The sequence below is a fragment of the Colletotrichum aenigma genome (genome assembly GCF_013390185.1).
Source record: "Colletotrichum aenigma strain Cg56 chromosome Unknown KSG_Cg56_contig04, whole genome shotgun sequence".
Taxonomy (NCBI): Eukaryota; Fungi; Ascomycota; class Sordariomycetes; order Glomerellales; family Glomerellaceae; genus Colletotrichum; species Colletotrichum aenigma.
The window spans coordinates 1,756,360-1,779,211 of NW_023500910.1; the positions used below are offsets into that span (position 1 = coordinate 1,756,360).

The window sequence follows — 22,852 nt, forward strand, 5'->3', positions numbered from 1 at the left end:
GCCTTCCGACTCATCAAATGGCCATGACGTGGGCTGACTATGCATTCGCCCAGTTACTATGCACCGAGAGCAACGTTTTGAGACTTACACAAGAGATAGGAATTACTGTGAACAACGAGGCGGACGCATTCGATTGTGCTCCAATGAGAAGCAACCAATGGCTTAATCTGTTGCTTCGGATCACCGACGAACTCGACCCAGTTGAGTGTCAAAAGAGAAATACGTACAGAATCGGAATCTTCTCCATTTTGTTTCAGGTTTCCATTCTCGGAGCCGGCAGAATCGGCTTTGAGGCGCTACAGCAGTTCATTCAGAGGTCGATGGCTGTCGGCGTGCTTTACGAGGGCCCATTCACGCCGTTGCACTCCGCCAGATCTTGCAACCAGGCGTTACTCAGGTACATGGCTGCGAAACCTGGCCGCGCAATATTTGCAGCCTCATTTACATATACAGCCTGGGAAGCCCGCGAAGTCCTTTTCTCCAAAGGCGGTGGGCAGCATGTGCTTTTGTGTGGCAGAGAGGCTGATGGTCGATACCTGAGCGACCTCATTCCTGTAGATGCATAATTCGAACTCTGATTGGTGTTCTGAGATGTCATCGTAGCTCATTAGAGTTGAAATTGGGCTACTTTCCCACATAAAAGTTCTTCCAAGGTATCGTACAATATACCAGCAGCGCAGGTGAAAGATGGTTTTTTTTCAAGACGCCCAGCGACAATGGCGGCACCCAAACAATTGGATGGAAATGATTGGTCACGACAAGCTGGGACAACGGAGACGATGGAAATGTCGAACGTAGTTTAGAATACAGTCATATCCGAAGGATACAACGCTATGAAGTCGGCAGAACTGAAAACCGCTCAACAATGCAAAGATAACATGAGGGTTGGTAATAGAACTGTTCACTTATATTTACATCCGTGTTTGTCTGCCGTATTCCCGCCCTCACTTCGTAACTACGGAGATACAAGTATATAACCTGTGCTCCCATTGATATTAATCAGAGTTCCGAATGGTCTGGAGGCTTCTTGCAAATAGTTCAAAATGCGTTGGGCCTCGGCAGGAGGTGCCAGTTTTGGCATGGTCCGGTCAGCCACCGATGTGTCGTTGGTGAGTTGGTTGTGGATCGTGGGGTAAAGTGCGATCTTGTTGACAGTCCCATCAACAAACTCGGTATGGGCAATGAGACGATCATCCCATTCGATTTGCAACGAGACCCCGCGAAAGTGAAGCCCAAGACTGTAAGTAAAGGAGCCGAGGCTGTAGAAAATGGGGCGACCCTGGTATATCTCAATGCCCCTGAGATGATACGGTCCATGTACGAGCACCACATCCGCTCCAGCCTCAATTGCAGACCGACTGATATTGGTGATATACGATGCGGGTACCGTCGATGCAGGAGGGAGAGGGATGATTGAATCGTATGCGCCCGAGTCGCTCTCATGGGCGTGGAGTGAGAATACGGTGGGGTACGCAGTGGCCTTTGCGTCCCGAATTGAAGAAATAATCCCGTTGAAGTCATCTTCGTTGGTGTTCCAATCGAGTTTGGGAGTTGTCTCATTGGAGTCTGCACGCCGCCAAGAAGACCAAAACATGGGGCTTTCGCCGGTATACAGAGTCACTTCTGCGACATCGTCCGTTAAATCCGATTGTCCTTGGGCACGAGCGACACGAAGAATGTTGGCAAAGGTCTCGCCATCAACAACTGTGGTCAGCGATGTGCAAAGAGCACTGACACCAGGTCGCGGGGCAAGGTTGTCCGAGGGGTCCCCGGCGCCGGCGACCGACTCGGGGGTATGGGTTCCGGCGGCACAGACGAGAGAAAGGCGCGTATTACCGCGCTGTACGAAGGAGGCATTGCGAGCTTCCGCCAGACTAGCTCCAGATCCAGCGGAAGTAATGTTGGCGGCTTCTAAATTGTTTCTTGTTTCATGATAACCGTCGAATCCATAGTCCCAGACGTGGTTATTCGCTTGAGAGGCCAAGTTGAAGCCAAGGCCTGCAAGGAGGAGCGCCTGACTGGGATCATAGGTTGGTCCGCCACCAAAATTCCCGTAGTCGTTGTCGCCTCCGTTCTCCGAAGAAGGATATCCAGTGAAATCTGCGTCACGGAAAAGTTGGCCCTCCATGTTGAAGAAGGCGAAATCCGCCGATCGTGTGATGTCTCACAATGCCTGTGTTCGGGAATCATTTGTGGTGACGACGTCTCCAAGAAGGTCTCCGGTAGCCACCAGACTCCATGCATTATTGTTGACAGAAGCTGCTGAAGCTACCGGGGACGCTAGCTGAGCTGAATGTAAGATGATCGTAACAGGAGCAAGACGTATGAGACCATCTTGCAGGGATCGCAGAATGGAGCCTACGCGTCTAGGAGACATCTTTGTTGGCTGTGCAGAATTGCAAAAGAATATTGAAACAGAATGACTGAGCGATCGAGGATCAAATTTTGCTGACATGGCTATTAGCTATTGTATGTATATTTACGTCCTCTTGGTTGCTTCGTGAAGCTAGGCTAGGCCCCATCGCCAGACGAGACCGCGTTCTTGTTGCCCGAATTAGGAAATGGGTTCAAAGTGTCTCCACAACCGATGACGAACTGTCATTTAACAACCCTTGTCGCGCTATGAGTGCCGGAATGCTCCTGAAGAATACTGATGATATCTGGATTTGCAAGCAGTCTCGGAGGCGTATTTATCCTCCCGCTATCCATGATATTCTATGACTATTCATCATGTTCTTGATTCATCAGATCCGGGCAACTTAGTCTCTTTGTTTAACGACTTCGTTTCTCTCCCGTCGACTTCGCCCTTCTCGCCAACCATCAAGCGATGAAAAGCATTTTCTTGGCCCTGGCCTTTGCCAATCAGGCAACCGCAGCTATATTCCCGCACATCAACATCACCCTCACTCCAAATTTGACTCCTGATAATGGAACGAAGAGTTTGAGTGGTCAACTCACCACGGACATCTCTTTCAAAGCCAACGAGACAGTGGTCGCGCTTCCACTCACTATTGCCGGCCAGCCGTTGCACAATACGATTCGGGGTCTTTGACTGTAACTGATGGAGCTGGAACCCTTCCTCTGATCATCACCGAGGGCACTGGGTCTTCTGGCCTGACAAGCCGGTTTTTGAACGCTACCAGAGACGCTGTCCCCCCTGTCGCAATCTCCTTCACCGCACATCTCCGTGAAGTCAACGAAACGACGAAAATGGGTCCTCTTTTCGACATCCGAGAAAATGCAGGTGGCATTCTTGGATCAATATGGGCTTTGGTCCCGGTCCCCGATGACACTTCCACTGAATTTCAAATTACCTTGTCCTGGGACCTGTCAAACTCCCCTTCGGGGACTAGAGGAGTCTGGACTTTGGGCGAAGGGCCTCAGCCTGTCACTATCAACGGAACCACAGACGATCTCCTGAGTACGTTTTTTGCTGTCGGACCCATCCTCTCAAGCTCCCCTGTATCAGAAGATAGCCAGTTCAACATGTACTGGCTTGAGCAGCCACATTTCAACGTAACCTATCTCGCCTCATTCATCAAAGATTTCTACGATTACTCGGCAAAGTTCTGGCAAGATGACGGCATCAAGCCTTACAAGGTCTTCATTCAATACAATGAGAACGTCGGAACAGGAGGTACAGCTCTTTACAACTCCTTCACGTTCGGGTGGCACGATCGGAACAAAACCACCACCAATGACACTGAGCTACTTCTCGCTCATGAGATCACCCATAACTGGCTTTACATATACAATGGTAATCTTTCCGACCAAACCCGATATTGGGAGGGCACTGCCGAGTTTTACTCACTTCGCAACCTGTGGCGCGCGGGGCTGCTCAGCACGTTGGAGTACGTGACGGCAATGAACACCAAGGCGATTGCCTACTACCAAAACCCGTCAATCAACTTGACCGACCAAGAGGCGGTGGATCACTCGTGGACTGTATCAACGGCACAAACCGTTCCCTACGGCCGCGGTCTCATCTACTTGGCCAATGTTGACGCTGAGGTGCGCGCTCGCTGGAATAATACTCGGAGTTTGGACGACGTAGTTGTCGAGTTGATGAACCTCTGTCGATTTGATGACTCCTCCTGTACAACAGACGCCTACTTTGATCTTCTCACCAAGTATGCTGGCTCATCAGCCGTTGATGAGTACAAAATTGTGGCGTCAGGCGACCCGATAATTTGTCCAACAGAGGGAAGCCTTGGTCCTTGCTTCGAAGTGGTCCAGTCTTATACCAATGCTACAGTATGGAAATGGCAGTTAAGAGATGGATTTAATCTCGACGACGACAAGTGCCGATTGTAGCATTTTCGTTTCCATAGTCAATAGGCATAGTACTTCGCGAAGACCTATCATATGGCTTTCCCATTGAAGTCAACAATCTACCACTTCAAGCCAGTCATTCGCAACATATCTCCCATATCCTCGCGCGACAAACGATGCCCTTCTCACGGTGATCTTTGAGGATAGTAATCAATCCTTTCTCGAGTTCAAATGACATTTTCTCGCTCATACCCTTGATTTTACTTCCGCAAAGTAGGATCCCATTTCTTTCGGACATTCGCTTCGAGCCTTTCAAGTGCCAAGCCCATCCTCACGATAGCGACAACAGTAGCCTCAACATCTTTGGTAAATACCAGCCGAAAAAAGCCTGCTTCGGTACTGCCTGCGAACTAAGCTATGGATCAGCCACTTGACTCGTATCAACAATTTTACTCTGTAGCTTACCTTTCCTGGATTGACGCCAACCCCTGAATCCACAAAATATTTCCACAACTGCAACTCGGGGTCATCTGCTCCCTCAAATTGGTTGATCCACCTTTTCAGGTCAATGCAGATGAACAACCCAGCAGTTGCCGGCTGAAACGGAATCTGATGTTGAAGGAGAGCTTCCGTTACCTTCTCATAAGCCTGTGCAAGCCGGCTTTGGTATGTGCGTACATAGTTCTCAAAAGCTGATTCGTCTTGAAGCAGGCGAGACACAAAGCTATCGAAGAACGAAGTCGGCCAGGTGAACCAACTTATGCCATGATTCATTAACATGCATGGTTTAGAAACCAAGCTCGAAGATGTAATGGGTGAAACTCACGAGATCCTGGCCAAAGCCTCTCTCAATGTTTCATTTCTAGAGACAATGAATCCAAGTCTCAGACCGCCCATTCCAAAATCCTTGCTCAAGCCCCAGAGACTGTGCACATGGCTTTCTGATCTCTGGTCCGTGGCACCCAGGACCGAGGTGAAAGGCTCGAGTTCGCCTCCGAAATGCGATAGGCCGTATATCTCATCAACCACTAGTTGCAAGCCCCGTTGACGGCACGTTTCGACCAACGCACGGAGGGTTTGTTTGGAGTAGCAACGTTCTTGTGGGTTCTGGGGATGACAGAGAAAGACGGCACGTACCCGACTACCGTGAATACCGTCCGCTGCCATGGCAATGGCTTCGGCAAACTCTTCAGCGGAACCGGGACCAAAAGGATCTTCGAGATGGTCTGTGACGACCTTGACTACCTTGATCTCATTCCGTGCTGCCAAGTCGAAGTCCAGCATGAAGAACGTCGGAGCTGGGATCAATATTTTGTCACCTGGGTCTGCAAGAACCCAGGCGAGCATATCGATTGCTGAGCTCACGCCATTGGTTGCGAAAACACTCGTGACATAAATGGGACATTTCGGACTGAAGAATTTGTTGTAAACGTTGGCAACACCATGCCGGACGTCTTTTGAACCATGAAGGGGGCCGTAGTTCAGCAGTGAATGGGCATCCATACCGCGGATCGCTTCGTCGGCGTATTCCTTCGTCCAGTCGTGCATAAGGTTATTCACAGATCCAGACAGATCAATGAACCCATCTGGTCTTTTTTCTGCCTCGTATTGTGGGAGTTTCTTTACTTTCCAGAAGTAATCTGCCCCTTCGCCTAGGGTGAAGCTTTTGATGGCACGTTGGGATAATAGGTCGGAGATTGGAGCCATTTTCGTTGACGAATAGAATATGATTGAAGAACAACGTCAAGACTTTCCGCAAGTATTGTTGGCCCAGATTACAGCGTAAAAACGCGGTTCAATTCAAGGGTGATGTCGACCAATCAACATGGAGCCCCCGCGATCGAGTTACTGTATCGAGTCAACGGCTGCGCTCCCGCATAAATGATAGCTTATCGTGGCGTTGTGGGGGGGCATCTTGATAATCACTTACCCCCACGACTTTTGTGACCGAGGACATCTTTTTTGACGACAGGCTATATTGTGGACTCCAGGGTTATGATTGACATTGATGTTCTTTCGTTGCCAACTAGTCAGACCCTCACCTGGACGACCCCTTCTTCAGCTATGGCCTGCGCTCACTGTTCGGAGTTTTTGCTTGGCGTATCCGAACAGGCAAGCCAGACACAAACGACATGTTCGCCTTCTGATGAAGATGAATGGCATATCGTTTCATCTCCTAGACTTAAACACGCGCAGCATTCAAAGCCTAAGGATAGCGAATTGTCATGCATCTTCGCCGACCAGCTTATCCCAGGCCGCGGCGACCCCATCTATCAAGCAGCCGTAGGAATATCGATCAAGTCAGGCACCATCACCTATGTTGGCAAACAAGCCGGCATTGACGATGAGCTTGCGGCTGCCCCCAGAGCCCACGTCGCCTGTCTCATGCCCGGTCTCTGGGATTGTCACATACACTACTGCGGCATTGGTAAAGTCGACTATCCTGAGATAATTCTCGGTCATCCCGCCACGGCTGGCGCAGCCATCACCCGCGGCTTCTACGATACTCTCATGTCCGGCGTCACCAGCGTGAAGGAGCTCTCCGGTTACGGCCTCGAAGCGTACGCTGCGGTCAAAGCTGGTTACATCATGGGACCGACTGTTTATGGCGCCGGTGCTGCCCTCGGCATGACTGGCGGAGGTTGCGATGCTGTCACCCTACCTCTCGACACGGTGTGGTCGCGGCAAGGTACGGATAATGCCGGTCAACGACTTTGGTCTGGTCAATCCATTTTCGCGTTGGCAGATGGTGTTGAAGAGTGCCGAAAGGCTGTCCGCCAGCAGATTCGTCGTGGGGCAACCGTCATTAAGGTGCTCGCCACCGGCAGCGTGATGAGCGTCAATGAAGACCCTAGCTTTCGGTCTTACTCTGACAAAGAGCTTCGGACTATTGTGGATGAGGCTGCAATGCAAGGGAGAACTGTTGCTGCCCATGCCCATGGCAAGCAAGGCATCATCGCTGCGGTGAAGGCTGGAGTTCGGACCATCGAGCACGGAAGCTACATTGACGAGGAAGTTGCCCAGTTGATGGTCAAGCACGGTGTGACTCTCGTAGCCACCGCCTACATCACTCATGCCGGTCTCAAGAAGCTCGATCGCATGCCCCCTGAGACAGCAGCGAAGCTGAAGCACATAGCCGGCATAGCTCACAAGGCCTACTGTACAGCGGTCAGTTTGGGGGTAAAGATTGCTCTCGGAACCGACATATGCTCCAGCGACCCTCGGGACCTTCTATCCCCTGGGCACAACTGTGAAGAAGTCTATCTAGCAACGAAGGCCGGCTTAACTCCACTACAAGCCATCGAAGCTGCCACCATTAATGCTGCGGAGACACTTGGGGCTTTCACACCAAAGAAGGGGCTTGTGAAATTGGGATGGGACGCTGATCTCATTGCTTTTGATGCTGATCCCCTGGAAAACATGAAGCTTTTTGTAGACCGCGACAATATTAGATACGTTTGGAAAGGGGGAAAGCTGGTTAAATCACCTGGGAAGATATTTTGGCCACCTGGCAGTAACTAGCTACGAGACCATGGATGCCGACGAAAATATGGCACATCATACATATATCATATTCAAGCATCATATTTATTTTGTTCTCTTCACGGTCGCACTTCAACGGCGCCTCTCATTGGGGAGGCGGGGAGCCTGTGGTCTCTCCATCAGCCGCAGGTAAAAATAGTTAGCCATGATTCTTAATGCGCATTGACCTATCGACAGGCGGCCCTTTCGTGTCATGACTTATCTGTCTGCAGCAAAGATCGGGAAAGGGCTCCGGATGAAGTTTGGCATTCTACGGTACATGCGTAGTTAACAAGACGGCCCAGTCGCCAGATAGCAGGTTCAACGCGTTCTCTCGCAACTCAGAGCATAGACTAGGACGCCAGCCTCAGAATTCGCCACAAGCCAGAAGATATCTTCATCCGGCCACCCAGTTCTTTCAGCGACACCTGACTAAGAATTTGCGAAAATTATAAAGCCTGATGGCCCAGCCGGGCCCGATCAGTGGGGCCAATTGCTGCGTAGGGATGCCGAAGTGTCGGCGGGGTACCTGTTATGATTGGCACAAGGCTTCCGGCCCTCCGGCAGTGACGGGAGTATCTAGACACGCAAGCCAAGTATTGATTCTACGGAGTGGCGAGACGGTGAAAGCAGTTTAGAGATGCACATGCTAAAGGATATTATGAAACCCTTCACCTTGGATGCCTGGGATGGTGGTTTCTCCCCCGCAACTGGATGTTCTGGGCTGAGAGTGATCGGGCGAGACACTCACCGCAAATCGTGACAGCCTGGGTTGAACCCTGACATCTTGGTCTAGACCAATGCAAAGGCGGGGTGCAGAGGGAGCGGAAGGGACCGAGGGTTGTGGAGGCTTGTCAGATTTGAACTCAGGGACTCGGAGAAAGCTTCATCCATCCATCTTTTCGGGGTTTTTCCTATTCTAATTCTCATTCGTGAATTTGATGAGTGACATCATATCGACATACTCCCTTGCCTTTTAGCGGAAGCAATGTTGTATTTGACGATGAAGCTCGTAAACATCGCGTTGAGGCGCAATACGTGAATATTGCACGGGGCAGCGCTGTGAAGAGGCCGTCTCAATCTGAGTTCAAATGACAGCTGCGCCCAATTGCCGACGGAATGAACTAGATCAGGAATGCACTATCCCAAGTATCGCGACATTTGGGTCTCAAAGAAGGGGACCAAGGGAAAGCTTGGTGTAAGGTTTCGAACCTACGAAATGGTTCTGTGAATTCTCTTGGAAATGAGGGGCAGCCACATGTCGATCAGCATGAGATGAGGTCTGATAAAGAGCTGTTGTCCTTCAATACAACACCCCAATTGTACCTACCTACTTGGAGTAATTCTTCTCAAACTATCTACTCAAAATTATAGCAAGATACATCAATCAAGCCACGTCAAAATGGTCGTCGAAAAGGGCAACAGAATCCACGTCCCTGCCAGCGAGATCACCAACAAAAAGGTGACGGTCGAATGGCAACAGAGTCTCAAGATGCATTCCCAAGACTACTAATCTGTTCCCTTCTTCAACAAAGACAAAGGTGAGCACTCTTTGCAGTCTCTGCCAACAGCTTCGTTCTTATGATACCCCGGCTAACTCTACTACAGGAGATGAGCAGAGCATCCTCTTCATACAGACAAGCTATCTCGACTCTTTCAAGAACAAAAACATTCGCTCGTCAGCCGGTTGGTTCAGCTACCTCTTCAGCTTCTTCTCCAGGAGTGCCGACGACGGAGATTACACCGTCATTGTCGATGATTCATTTCAGTACGGCCAGAACTCCAACCAGACCTCCCGCTGGTTGGCGTATCATGACAAGGGCATAACAGCCTTTCAGGTAAGTCGCTCAACTTTCCACCGGGCATGAGCTGACCGTTATGCACAGTGGAGCTACGTCGCAAGCCTTCAGTCTACCGTGGGCTCTGCCTTGGCTGGGTTTGGCGGTGGTATCTTCAAACAGTGCAGTGGCGTTGACGTTAGTAAACTCTCTGGCTTGATCGGTGACCCTCTTCATAACTTTTAAGGGTACCTATATTGCTGGTGACTATGGCCTGTGACAACTCTTTCATCGTTTTTACCTCCTTTTTCTACGGACTGAGTATCTTTTTCATGTATTCGCGATTCGTTTCTCCGTCAGCTTGCCAACGTGTCCCTGACTTTATCTCATGCCGGGCTTTGGACGTGGTTGGGAAAGGCCAAATGAACCTTCACAGTCCTAGCAAAAGCTTTTGAGTTTAGGGTCTGATTTCAGGCTGTTAATTGTGAAATAACATGGTCAGGATAGTCAATCGATTGTCATCAACCTGTGTCGCTTTTCTTGGGGCAAGACGCACCTATGAACGGTCTGACTTCAAAGAACTTTTTAAGCTTTGTGTGGTATCCATGCTTCAGTATATTTTGATAGTGCCTTAGAACGCTTCTCCACAAATTGTCTGATGCCAAATGTGAAGATATTTTCGGCAGCATCGTCTCACATTCCAATAGACAGTGATCCAGTAGACATCGGGTCGGAGCGGCTGAGGGAACAGACGACCGTACCCGCCGCAGACCCCACACCGTGTTCTGGTGCGCTACCCGACAATGCGGAACACCTGGACGGAACCTCCTCCTGGAGATGTTCAAACTAGTCTGGTTTACCACTATTTCTGCAATACAAAAGAAAGCTACCCTGATAACACACCGGGAACAGGGTCATGAAGCACCCGACGCGGAAAGAACCTCGGCGGCCCGGTGCATAGTCGCGTCTCCGGTGGGAGAGAGGGGGAATTGGGGCTCCCACGGGGAAGCATCTGTGCCAAGCGGTCATCCCACGGCCGTTTCGGCTTATGTGTGACGATGAAGTCGCATACAGCCGGGAGCTGCATCTACATATAAATGTCATTCGCGTGCCCAGAGAAGTCGAGCCTTATTCCAGGCTTCATCTGACTTCATATGCATTTACACTCTTCATCCTCCTGCGAATCTCACACGACCTTACGGAAACGATCTCATAACCCTTCATTCGTAATCAGTAAAACCTTCAAAATGCTTGGCAAGATCGCTTTGGAGGAGGCCTTCGCCCTCCCGAGATTCCAAGAAAAGACCCGTTGGTGGGCGTCCCTCTTCGCCGTCGACCCCGAGAAGCACGCCGCCGAGATCTCAGATGTCGCCGACATCAGACTGAACTACATGGACAAGCACGGCGTCGGCTTCACAATCCTGTCGTACACCGCGCCCGGTGTGCAGGACATCTGGGACCCCAAGGAGGCTCAGATCCTGGCCAAGGAGATCAACGACTACATCGCCCCGGAAGTTAAGAAGCACCCTAACCGTTTTGGCGCGTTCGCGTGAGTTCCTGCCGAATTTAGCGCTAGGGAAAAAGAAAAGAACGGCGTCGAGCTAATGCGGTACCAGCACGCTTTCCATGCACGATCCCCAGGAGGCTGCAGATGAACTCAGACGCTGTGTGACACAATACGGATTCCTCGGCGCTCTTGTCAACGACACTCAGCGTGCTGGTCCTGATGGAGACGATATGATCTTCTATGATGGCCCTGAGTGGGACGTGTTCTGGTCCACCGTGACCGAGTTGGATGTTCCCTTCTACCTGCACCCCAGGAACCCGACCGGCTCGATTCACGAGAAGCTCTGGGCTAAGCGCTCATGGCTTATTGGTCCTCCCCTGAGCTTTGCGCAGGGTGTTAGTCTGCACGTGCTTGGTATGGTCACGAACGGCGTCTTCGACCGCCACCCCAAGCTCCAAATCATCCTCGGCCATCTGGGCGAGCATATGTGAGTTTCCCAACATTCCAAGCATCCTGAATACCTCAAATTAACGATCGCGAGCCCTTTTGATGCTTGGAGAATCTCCCATTGGTTTGAAGACGTTAAGAAGCCTCTGGGGTTGTCCATCAAGAAGACGCTGCGCGAATACATCCAGGACAACCTGTGGATCACAACAAGTGGTCATTTCTCAACAACCACCTTGCAGTTCTGCATGACTGAGGTCGGCGCCGACAAGATTCTTTTCTCCATTGATTACCCTTTCGAATCGTTCGCGGATGGTTGTGACTGGTACGACGCTCTTCCCATCAATGTCGTTGATAAGAGGAAGATTGGAAGAGACAACGCCAAGAAGCTTTTCAAGCTGCCGGATTTCAAGGATAGCGAGGCGAAACTGTCGAGTTAGATAATGTAAATATCCAGGACTTAGTTATGGACAGGCTTTGTGGCATTTAATGCAGATTAGATCAATATCCTTGGTTCATTGAATATGATAAAAATTACAATATTTTGTAATCACCTTCCCAGAATCCGATCATGCAAAACCGCAAAAGAGACATGGGATTTATGAATTCGATCAATAGTCCCATTTATAAGAAACCCCGCCATCAAAGACTGGCGTGCACATGTTCGTCGTGTACAACCCCCTTCAAGAGAGCTAGACACGTCATCATACGGCGCCATTCCTTCAGCAGCACAGAGCTTGTAAACGATGACTAGCCACCTCTACCTGCATGCCCTTACTGAGCTCACGTGCCCCAAATCCTTCAACCCCAAATCTTCGTTATCAACCGGGCGCAGTGACGTTGGCAGATGATGTGTGGGGTATGGGGTCCGGAATTCGTTAGGAACTTCCGTAGTGGGGTTTCGTCCCGGCAGCAGGGGATCCAGCGCCCCCCCGGAAGCCGGCAGCCGACCCCATCCAGAAGGCTTGTCTGTGTAAGTCACCCCTCCAAACCCCAGATTTTCCTTTTCCCATTACTCCATGAATTCAAGGGATGCGATTTCGCCATTCGTGCTAGTCGTTTCGCATTTTCCAAACACATCTGCCATGCCTCGCCCCAAAGTCCCCGAGAGCCTGCGCCAGAGGGCCGCGGAGGCCTGCAGCTTCTGTCGCGAGGCCAAGAAGAGGTGCAGCGGCACCGCGCCGTGTACGCAATGCGTGCGCCGCGGGCTGGAGCGGGATTGCTGTATGACTGAGCTGCCGCGAGGGTCGAGGACGAGGAAGATTTCAAAAAGCAGTGCGGGCAGGGGGACGAGGAGGTCCCGCGCGACGCCGGCTTTGGATAATGAGTCCATCACGGTCTCGGTCAGCTCGCCGGTGTCACCAAGGGATCGGTCGCGTAGGAATGCGAATGGGCAGAGACAACTTCGCCTGTCGCCGCCCGCTTCTCAGCAAGAGGATGAGGAGACGAGTATGAATGTTGACCCGCGGCCTTTGACGCCGCCAAGAGAAACGCAGGTTGCGACGGATCCATCCCTGCTGGCGAACCCGTCGCGAATGCTTCGAAGTCTGCACGGTGAACAGGGTGCGTGAGGTCTCCTGATAACTTCCTATTCATCCTAACGCTTCATGGCCAGTGTACGTGGGAGGCGCCGCAGCGATATCCTTCCTCCAAACAGTCCGCCAAGTCGTCGCCGGGCAGATCGGTCCCTCTCCATTCTCACACAACGATGACACCGAGACGATGCTCGAAGTCGAGTCACCAGAAACACGCGCCACGACTTCCCCAACGGCAGAAACCGCAGTTGAACTGAATGTGCAACAAAAGCTGGCGTATCTGCATTGCTATTACTCTGCAGTACGTAAACTCCTTCTCATAGTCTAATACAAACGACTCACAACAAAACAGACCGAAGGCCTCATCGACATCTTCGACCCGAGTGAACGCCAGCAGCTCTACCACCTAGCTCAGAGCCAGTCATCAACAAACACATGCGACGACCGTCCCTCAACACCGCCCAACATCCTTCCCGACCCCATCAGAGAAATGGTAATAGCGATAGGCGCGCAGTGCAGCAGCGCGTCCGAGGCGCAAACCATCGGCCGGAGCTGCTTCCGACGAGCGCAGCGCCAAGCATTCGCAGAGCTCCTCGAGGACCCCGACCTTCACATGGTCCGACTCTTCCTCTTGATGGCCTTCTACATGCTGGGCGAGTGCCGCAGGAACACGGCCTACATGTACCTCTCCATCGCCGCCCGCGCCGCCCTCGCCCTCGGCCTCCACAGTCCCAGCTCTTTCATGGGCAAGCCGGACCAAAAGGGCCAACTACGGTACGTCGTCCTCCAACTCACACCCTCTCTCACCATTCTGATCTATATCCACCAGATTACGAGTCTGGATCAGCGTCCGCATCCTCGACAAGCTCGTCAACTCCCTCCTCGGCCGCCCCGCTGCCACAGCCGGCGTCCAGACCGACATCCGCGCCGCCCTCGACCAGCTGCCCCCCCACCCCGACGACTACGCAGCCCAGTGCCTCACCGCGACCTGCGAGATCATCGACATCATCAACGAGATCAACAACACCCTCTACCACGACAAGGACGTCTCCGCCACCGTTGTCGAGCACCTCCTCCTCAAGATCGACGCCTGGAAGCGCGGCCTGCCCCCGTCCCTCAAGGGCTCCCTCCACCACCACCAACCGTCCGAGCCAGAATCCTCCTCGTCGTCAACCCAGCGCGTCGCCATCGCAAAGATCCACGTCTCCTGCCTGTACTACTTCGCCGTCACCCTCGCCACCCGCCCGGTCTTCATCTCCTCCCTGAACAGCAACCGCTCCGACGCAAAGATCCACCACCCGCCCCTCGCCGCGGCCTGCATCGACGCCGCCGTGTACCTCGCCCAGACGTGCGCCGACGCGCTCAAGGCGGGGCTGTTGCAGCGGAGCATGTGTATCATGAAGTATGTCTCTCTCCCCGTCTATGCGTGTAAGACAACATGCACTAATCACCACCAACAGAGCTCTCGTCTTCGCAGCAGGCCTCGTCCTCGGCGTCGAAAACTTCGCCAAATCCGCCATCGACATCGAGACCGACCGCGCCTTCCAGGGCGCCATCGACGTCCTCGCCTTCCTCGCCGCCCAGAGCCACCAGGCCGCGCACTACCTCGAGATCCTCACCTCCCTCTCCAACGCCATCTCCGAGCGGCGCTCCAAGCCCGCGCCCGTCGGCGGCAGCCGCTACGTCTCCAAGCTCTTCAGCCTCGACCCGCCGTGTCCCGTCAGCAGCGGCAGCAACTTGTTTTCTCAAAGACATCAGGGCGAGGATGAGGCGGGCTTCTGGCCGCTGACACGATTCGAGCAGGGCGTGGTCGGCGAGGGCGGTATGAGCGGTGGTGGGCTGGGCGCGGGGGACCCGGGTAGCTGGCCCGAGGTCCAGCTTGACGACGATGATTTGAGCATCGACTGGGAGAGTTTGAATATCTTTCAGTGGGATAGCTTTCCGTTCAACGCTTGAGGTTAAGGGCGCAGCAGGAGTCTGGAGTTTCTACGGGTATGGAGATTATGACACTATGTACATCTACGACTATATTACGATCTATCATTCTCACCGAATGGGCAAAATCACGAATTAGACCAAAACTGTTCACAAGCCAAAGATCTCTTCCACGATGCTCCAAACCACGTAGAGCAATTTATCCCAAAGTGACCACCACCACAACTACACCCCGCATCCGAAGCACCTCACGGGATCCAAAACCCCAACACCCGGCCCCTCCCATCCCTCCCCGAAAATGAAATCTGACGGATTCAATAGATAAGCACCCAAACAGCTCCAACCGAAACGCAGCTCCCGGCGCGGCTTGCGGCGGGTATGGGTGGTTCATCAAACAACACCAGCAGCACCTAAGCACAGCCGGATGGCGGGTAAGGGCGCGAGCGCGAGCCGTCGGATACCGCACCCCGCCTGCATACTGTACCATCAACGTCACCAGCAGCGATAAGGCGAACGCACGAAAGCCCGAAGCGCGAAGAGACGAGCGAGACAGCTGTCGTGGTTTCGGCTCCATCGTTCCCAACTACCGCAACTGATGTGATGTGTTCGATTTGAGGGCTGCCAGCCTGCCTGCCACACTTGGCCGATATCCGCTTCTACCCGCAAGCCGCGCCCGGTCGCCGGCTCACACGGTCAACAATGATGAAAAAGGCAGTCTGTCAAATTAGACCGCGATCAACACACGAAGTAACTCCGTGATCCATCCCGATCACCACTGGAGGAAGCCCGCCAACCCCGGGCCCGGGTAGGAAAAGTGGGACTCCGGGCATTTCAACGGCGCTTTACATGCAACCGGCCGACACAAAGACGTCAAAGCGATGAGAAATATAAGAGATAAATGCTTAGAAGTTCATGCATTAAATGTGTATTCAATATCTCATCAAGCCCCGAAAATCACCATGAACGCCATGTATATGCACACCAGACCCCCTTACAACCCCTTCTTCAACCCCTCCGTGACCTCTCCCAGCATCCTCAAGCCAAAGAACTTGGCCACGTTCCCATACACACCAACTTTCCTCAGGATCTCCTGTCTTTTCACGCTCTCAACCCACTCTCCGGAGCACGTACAATGCTCCATAAACTCGTTCAGCCGGAGCGCACCGCACTTGGTGCACTTGAGATCCTGCGTGCTCCACTCCACCACAAACGCCTCGACTTGCGCCAGCAGTATCTCCTCGATGGCGTTGCGGTCGTACTCGGCCTCGCAAAAAGTGCACCGCCACGGCCGCGTCTCGGCGCCCAGCCGCTTCCCGTCCGGCCCCATCTCCGGCAGCAGGTCCTCGTCCCTGCAGAAGTCCAGGTCGCGCGCCATCGTGCAGCTGTCGCACGAGAGCTGCAGCAGCTTGAGGCTCTCGCTCGGGTTCTGGAAGGCGCCCTCCTTGCTGAACTCCCTAACGTCGAACATGGCGAGAAGCTCCTTCCGCAGCAGCCGCGCCTCGAGCGTGATGTTCTTGTCCAGGCTAAGTACCTGCATCAGGGCCTTGACCAGCTCCAGCACCGCGTTCCGCGAGGACAGGTGCGCGAGGTGGCTGCCCGGGAGCTGGGGGAAGGAGTAATCGCCCGCCAGCTCGGGGTGCAGGAGCTCCCTCTTCTGCAGGTTGACGAGGTTGGCAATGTCCTTCTTCAGAGGCTTCTCAAACTTCTTGCCGAGGATGATTTGTCCCTCGGCGCCTTCCGCAAGTGACTTTTGCGGAAGCTGCGTCAGCCGGGGCGTCGAGTCGAACTCACCCTGCGGGCGTTTGAGGCCGTGCATGAGCTGGATGAACTCAATGACCCAGTCTTGGAACGTGGGTTGCAGGCGTATGGGCAGGAAAGTGGCCATCTGCCAGTGCATGACCGTGTCGAGCTCCTGAACCTCCGCCTCGACGACCTCCTGACACGCTTTACCTCCGTAGTTGAACTCGTCGTACCATACGAGGTAGTCCCAGTACTCCTTGATCTCGAGATCGATAAAGTGGAACAGAGGCTTGCTCTTGATCGACTTGATAATGTACTGGCTGTAGGCGTACGCCGTGCCCACCTCGGCCTTGGTTGTCTGCAGAAGCAAGCGGTTCGAATTGGCAAAGACGACTTGTGATCCGACCCGGCGAAAGTCAGCCATGAGCTGCTGGAACGCTTTGCGGGACATCATTTGCACGTAGTAGTGCAGCGCTCGATCGTACAAGAACGAGTCCGGATTCTCGACCCAGCGGACAAGGTGTTGGACCATGACGTCTGCCATGGTGTTCCCCTTGCACGCCTCCTGCCACCAACTCTTGACCATCTCACGAAGCACGAGGACGCCCGCGTTGGCAAAGGTGCCTTCTGACGTGATGACTTCTTCTCCGGCCGCAGAGTCGCCGGCGGGGTTGAAGGAGATGGAGTCGGCGCCCTCAAGCTCGTTGATCAGAGACGATGTCAGAATAGTGTTGATGGCGAGATTCCTGACTTCCAGGTCAATGCAGACCGAGGAGAACGTGCCGGGGTTGTTGACGGAGGGTATCTGCACGGTTTGCAGCGGCCCCGTGATGTCGTCCTTCTCGTAGCCTGCGTGATCGGGGCGAGGGCTGCCGGACCACCAGAGAACAATGTTGTTGTTCTGCAGACGGCGGGCATATGTAATGTCGATGAGGAAGCGGGGATCTTCTCGCTCCAGGTTGCAAAGTGGTACATCGCCGTAGCGGGCAAGGGTCGTCAGATGCAAGATCCAGGACCCCAGACCGAGGTAATGTCCCACGAGACGCTTCGCCACGACGGTTTGCCAGCCAAGAGGCGGAAGGGAGCTGTCGGCGGGATCGTACTTGAGCGGAAGCACAGGGAAGTCGCCCAGGATCGGCACGTCAGTGATGAGCATGTTGCGCTGTGAGGATTGGATAACCATCATCTGCGGTCGCAGCTCGTCCTTTCTCATCTTCTTGACGACGTCGCTGAGCTCCAGGTGCGCCTTTCTCTTGGTCGTCACTTGCGTGATCTTGAAGGTGAGTTTCTCCTGGTAACGGAAGCAGTCCTGCCAGTTGGTGCCCTCGGCCTCCTCAGCGCGTCGAGCAAGGAGTTCCGTGTAGATTCTGGGGACGTTGGGAAGGTCCTGTCCAGAGTCTCTGCCCTTTTGCAGAATGATGACGTGTGCCTCGTCCCGTGTTGTTGAGAAGACTCCGAAAATCTGCTTGTCGCCAGCAGTGACATGGGAGATGTAAATGTACGCCATTGGGGACGAGTCGAGATATGTTCTTGGCTTCAACGGTCGCTTCAGACCAGACAGGTCAAATCCTTGGTCGAGACCCTTTCCGAGTACAGCGTGCTGCTGCTCGTCAATTGTGCAGAGGTTACCGAGCTGGAGGACAGCCCTGATATTCAGGGGAAGATGCTTCTCATACACGCCCTCGACACTGGGGTGGTTGAAAAGCAAAGAGAACTTGTCCGCCTCGGCAAAGTAGGTGTCTTCAGGGACCGTAAGCTTGAAAAGATGCACAGAAGAGTGCCCGTTGGGAAGCGTGTGGTTGACTTGCTCCACCTCGCAGCCCGGGATGTCTACGTCCGGCATATCGCCACTCTTCAAGTTCAAGAACACCTGCCGCGGGACCTTGATCTTGAGGGTGTGAATCTTGGCATCGATGAGAACATGGGCGTTGACGACGCCAGGGGTCTCGGTGGCCTTGAGATGCAGAAGCTGCCAGGTGTTCATGAAGGTCATGTGCGCCTGCTTCATGAACGTAGCCTGAATATTGCTCTGGTTGCCGCGCCGGTCACCGAAAAGCTGTCGGCGTCGAATGCGGGCCTGCTTCTGAATCTTCCATTTTTGCTTCTGGTACTGGAGGAAGCCGACGTAGTCCTCTGACGGGGAGGGCATAACCTTTGGCAACGCAGCAAACGGGTCTGCTTTCTCGGCGGGCTCGGGAGACTTTCTCTTCTGGGCGACAGGAGCCGGCTGCGAAGAAGCCACTACGGCTGCTACCGGCTTCGGCTTCAGCAGTTGGCTGCCAAAGTCTTCCATGTCGTTCAGGTTTCGGCCATTGAGGTTAGTGATATCCTCCAATGGGCCCTTGGTGAAGAGATCGGTGAGCTTCTTCTGCTTCATCTTGTCCTCCTTGATGTTGATCCTCCTCTGAAGCCAGTCCGGATGCGGCACGCGGGGGACGGGGTTGCGGACTTTCTGCAGAGCGGCTGGGATGGTGATGAGTTTCTGAATGACCGAACCCAGACGTTCAAGGTAATAGTCCCAGTCCAACAAAGCTCTCGGGTCCGTGTCCGCAGGCTCCTCCTTCAACCACTTCTTCAGGTAGAACCGCTTGGTGGTTTCCTCGGCGGAAAAGATGGCGACCGGCACGGCGCGCTCGGTGACTGGAGCATTCTTCGGCCTGGCGCAGATGATAAACTTGCAGTTCAGACCCTTGTCCTTGACCATCTGCTCGCCCAAGAAATCGGCCAGACGCTTGGCCGTGGTAATGGAAGTCGACTTCTGGCTGCCGTACTCCTCGAGCGTCTTGGACATGCTTCTGTTTTCTGAAATGAGCTCCATGAGTTCCTCGTCCGCAAGAGTCACACCCTTGCTGTGCAGCACGTCCAGCCACTGGTTGGCCACCTTGGCGACCGCAGTATAACACTCTGCCAGCGTCGTGCCCTCCAGGAAGAACTTGAAGATTTGCTGCTGGAAGATCTTGATGAGCTTCAGCTCACCTCTGCGCTTCACTTCGAAACCCTTCAACTCAGCCAAACTACCGTCGTCGTTGAAGACAGCGTATCGCTTCTTCAAGTTCTTGTCCTCCTCCTTCGACGTCGGCAGAATCATGGCCTTGTAAGGGCCGTCGACCTCGAAGAAGATGGAGTTATCGCTGTGCGTCTCGTACTTGAACGTCTTGGGGTCCTTGAGCGTCTGGTACTGGTGGTTGGTGAACTGCGCGTGAACCAAGTGGTTCAACATGGTACAGGGGTAGGACACGGTGACCTTCTTGCCGTTCTTGGTCTTGAACGCAAAGTTCTCGGGAAACGTGGCTGGAAGCATACACCAAATACCGTCAGTATCCAGCTCCAGAGGGCGACCGAGACGCTCAACAAGGCTTCGGGCAAGCTGAATAATCGTAGCTCCTGTCAGGCAGGTGACGCCGGCCATCTCCATGGAGTACCAACGAGAACCCTTTCTCATGACGTAGCCGTAGAACGAGTTCAAAATGACCTTGTGGGCAAGCTGCAGCGAGTCGAACAGAATGATCATTTTCTTCGCCGCGTCCACCTCGGAAGATGCCGCGCCGGACGACTTGAGTGACTCCGTCTTGCCCTTCCACACCTTCGCCTTGCCCTTGTAGTCATAGCGACGGTCACGGAAGTCACGCACCGTATTGATGTAGAAGGGGTTCTCGCGCTGGCAGATGATGGCCTCCTTGACGGTCGTCGTCGAGTCGTGGATTTTGTGGTAGACCTTTTGAGAGTAAAGTTGAAGTCGCTTCCTCAGGAGAGCCGTCTGCTCGTCGGGACTCAGGTCCTGAAACGTCCGCATCGGCGAGTTGGGCCACTTGCCCGGGAACTTTTCGTTTTCCAGTGCATTCCTGATCATGTTGTACTCGTCACGCTTGGCAGGTAGGTACTCTCCTCTCCAAGCCCACGGCAAGCGCCTGTCGCAAGTCTTTCCTGGCCTGTTGAAGTCGCATGCGGCGCAGTCCGACTCCTGAATCATGGAATCAGGCTGCAGTCGATTTGTCGTCATGATGTTGGGGTACATGGAAGCAACGTCGAGATGGTAGATCAGGGGGCGCTCGCTTCTGTTCGGTGTTTCCTTCAGTGAACGCAGTTTTTCCGCAATCTGTTCCTTGATCTCGTCGTAATTCACAATGTCGTCCATGGACTTCTGCTCCTCGACCGTGATACTGAACTTAAGCGCAGCATCCAAATCTTTCAAAAGCTCGTCCACCGCGCCCGGATCGACTGCGAAGTTGACGGGAATATCTGCCCGGAAGACGCCGGCTTCGATACTCTCGACGTGACCGCCGACGTACGTTTCTGAGTCAAGCAGGTGTCCTTCATAGAAGGCTTCTCTTGGTGCCACATGCTTGTTCGGCAGTACAATCTCCTTCTGGTACGCCTGGACCATCAACAACATCTCGCACAGGGTACCGGTACCTTTCCTCAGCGTATCGTCACCGCCCAGCGGCAAAATTGTGCAAAGCGAGAAGATGAAGGGGTGGACGTATTTCATGTACAGGTAGTAAGTCGCCACGGCATCAGAAACTGAGTACTCTGCTAACGTCTGGGGTCGTTCTTGCGCATACGGCGTCATTAGTTCGGGATCGAGCTCGTCGGGGTCGTATCCGAGCTTCGCGACGGTAACTGCCTTCAAACCTCGAGATCCCTGCGGCAGGTAGGAGTCTCGATTGACCCAGTGGAAACAATCCATGTGCACGCTGTAGTTGCACTGGTACTGATCCTCGCTGTTCTTCTTCCAGCCAATCTCCTGGTACATGTCGATACCGTTGAAACTGGCTCGCGCCTCGACAAACGGCCAATCGAAAAAGTCACCGTTGTACGTCGCAATGACCGTCGGCCGCGCCTCCTTGATGTGCAGGAAGAATCGCTCGAGAACAGCCTTCTCGTCCGGCTCGTTGAAGATCATAAAAGGGCCGGGGTATTCTGGTTTGGGGGTGTAGTCGAAGTCGCCAATGTCTTCGGAAATGATCTCTCGGTTGGTGATGAGGAATCCCTGGCCGTCAATCATGTACGAAATCATCATGACCTGGTCGATGGCAGCGTCGGGAAACTTGAGGGGCAGCTTCGTCGTCTCGATATCGTAGGCCATGACCACGGGATCGGCCATGGCTAGCCTGTCTTCGTTGATTGTGACTTTTGTGACGCCGTGCTTGACGTCCACGAAATACCATTTTCCCACCCGAATATCTACCACGGTCAGCGTCATCCCGCCCGCGTTCAAAGTCAGACCTACCCATATCTATCATTACTCTTACATGGTACGGTACGTCGTACTCTCTAATATCGACAATGAAGTCGCTGGCGTCGGCAAAAGAAGCATTAGCTCGTCTATCGTCATCTCGTGAGTCGTCAAAAAGGTCAAAGTCGCTGTTCGTCCTGTCAAATAGTCAGCAAAACCGCTCTCCCCTCCAAAAAAACACACTCGCAGGGGCCAAAACATACGTCGCAACCTCGGCATATGCGTCCATCGCATCCACATTCTTCCTGTTCTTCGCCGCAATGGGCATGATGTCCTTCCTCGCCGCCATCAAGTCGTTCACGTTCGCGAACCGCAGCTCCAGAAACGTCCGGCGGTACCCCAGCAGGTGGTTCGGCATCTTCAGGTCCTCCTTCTCGACGCGCTTGATCGTCTTGACGACGCCGCCGCCCGGCACGCGCTTGATCCACTCCTCGACCTCGCTCTCGCGGCCCTTCTTCACGGCGATCAGGAAGTACGGGTCGTACTCGACCGTCGCCTTGAACGTCTGCCCGTCGTCCTCGAGGAAGTAGCAGTCCAGCGCCGCCCGGCCGCTCGGGTTGCGGTCGTCCTCCACCGACGTCGGCTGCACGTTGACCAGCCAGCCCTCCTTGCGCTTGCCGCCCTCATAGCGCGCGAAGCCCATGTTCTCGTCGATTTGGTGCGCGAGCCGCGTGCGCTCCCACTTCTCGTCGGCCGAGGTGGCTTCGTTGCGGCCTGATGCGGCAAAGGTGCGCGTTGTGCGGGCGCCATGGTATGCTTGTTTGCCGCCGCGGCGGAAGCCCTTTTGCGGGCGCCGGAGGCTTGTGTTGGGCATCGCGGGTGCGTTTATGTCGTGGTCCTCTCTCTCATTCGGTAGCGGGGTGTATTCGACGGCGGGATGCTA

The 22,852-nt window shown here is 53.7% G+C and overlaps 8 protein-coding genes across 8 annotated transcripts; 5 read left to right on the plus strand and 3 right to left on the minus strand.

Moving 5' to 3' along the window:
• Positions 1-955: 955 nt before the first annotated feature.
• Positions 956-2,128, minus strand: CGCA056_v006342 (Uncharacterized protein; the record flags this gene model as incomplete). Its single annotated transcript, XM_037321593.1, has 1 exon — positions 956-2,128. One exon carries the CDS (start codon positions 2,126-2,128, stop codon positions 956-958), a length of 1,173 nt encoding a protein of 390 aa, XP_037179347.1.
• A 1,082-nt stretch (positions 2,129-3,210) lies between these two features.
• Positions 3,211-4,314, plus strand: CGCA056_v006343 (uncharacterized protein; the record flags this gene model as incomplete). Its single annotated transcript, XM_037321594.1, has 1 exon — positions 3,211-4,314. The coding sequence occupies one exon, from the start codon at positions 3,211-3,213 to the stop codon at positions 4,312-4,314; it is 1,104 nt and encodes a 367-aa protein (XP_037179348.1).
• Positions 4,315-5,094: 780 nt separating this feature from the next.
• On the minus strand, positions 5,095-5,979 carry sirI (putative aminotransferase sirI; the record flags this gene model as incomplete). The annotated part of the gene is made up of 1 exon (XM_037321595.1): positions 5,095-5,979. The coding sequence occupies one exon, from the start codon at positions 5,977-5,979 to the stop codon at positions 5,095-5,097; it is 885 nt and encodes a 294-aa protein (XP_037179345.1).
• Positions 5,980-6,336: 357 nt separating this feature from the next.
• CGCA056_v006345 (Uncharacterized protein) lies at positions 6,337-7,794 on the plus strand (the record flags this gene model as incomplete). Its single annotated transcript, XM_037321596.1, has 1 exon — positions 6,337-7,794. The coding sequence occupies one exon, from the start codon at positions 6,337-6,339 to the stop codon at positions 7,792-7,794; it is 1,458 nt and encodes a 485-aa protein (XP_037179346.1).
• Positions 7,795-9,196: 1,402 nt separating this feature from the next.
• CGCA056_v006346 (uncharacterized protein) lies at positions 9,197-9,818 on the plus strand (the record flags this gene model as incomplete). Its single annotated transcript, XM_037321597.1, has 3 exons — positions 9,197-9,278; positions 9,403-9,632; positions 9,681-9,818. 3 exons carry the CDS (start codon positions 9,197-9,199, stop codon positions 9,816-9,818), a joined length of 450 nt encoding a protein of 149 aa, XP_037179343.1.
• Positions 9,819-10,819: 1,001 nt separating this feature from the next.
• CGCA056_v006347 (2,3-dihydroxybenzoate decarboxylase) lies at positions 10,820-11,963 on the plus strand (the record flags this gene model as incomplete). Its single annotated transcript, XM_037321598.1, has 3 exons — positions 10,820-11,121; positions 11,189-11,566; positions 11,621-11,963. 3 exons carry the CDS (start codon positions 10,820-10,822, stop codon positions 11,961-11,963), a joined length of 1,023 nt encoding a protein of 340 aa, XP_037179344.1.
• A 645-nt stretch (positions 11,964-12,608) lies between these two features.
• CGCA056_v006348 (putative transcriptional regulatory protein) lies at positions 12,609-15,014 on the plus strand (the record flags this gene model as incomplete). The annotated part of the gene is made up of 5 exons (XM_037321599.1): positions 12,609-13,086; positions 13,139-13,359; positions 13,411-13,832; positions 13,888-14,460; positions 14,519-15,014. The coding sequence occupies 5 exons, from the start codon at positions 12,609-12,611 to the stop codon at positions 15,012-15,014; spliced, it is 2,190 nt and encodes a 729-aa protein (XP_037179341.1).
• Positions 15,015-15,984: 970 nt separating this feature from the next.
• On the minus strand, positions 15,985-22,783 carry pol2 (DNA polymerase epsilon catalytic subunit A; the record flags this gene model as incomplete). Its single annotated transcript, XM_037321600.1, has 3 exons — positions 15,985-21,917; positions 21,964-22,106; positions 22,173-22,783. The coding sequence occupies 3 exons, from the start codon at positions 22,781-22,783 to the stop codon at positions 15,985-15,987; spliced, it is 6,687 nt and encodes a 2,228-aa protein (XP_037179342.1).
• Between the last annotated feature and the right edge of the window lie 69 nt (positions 22,784-22,852).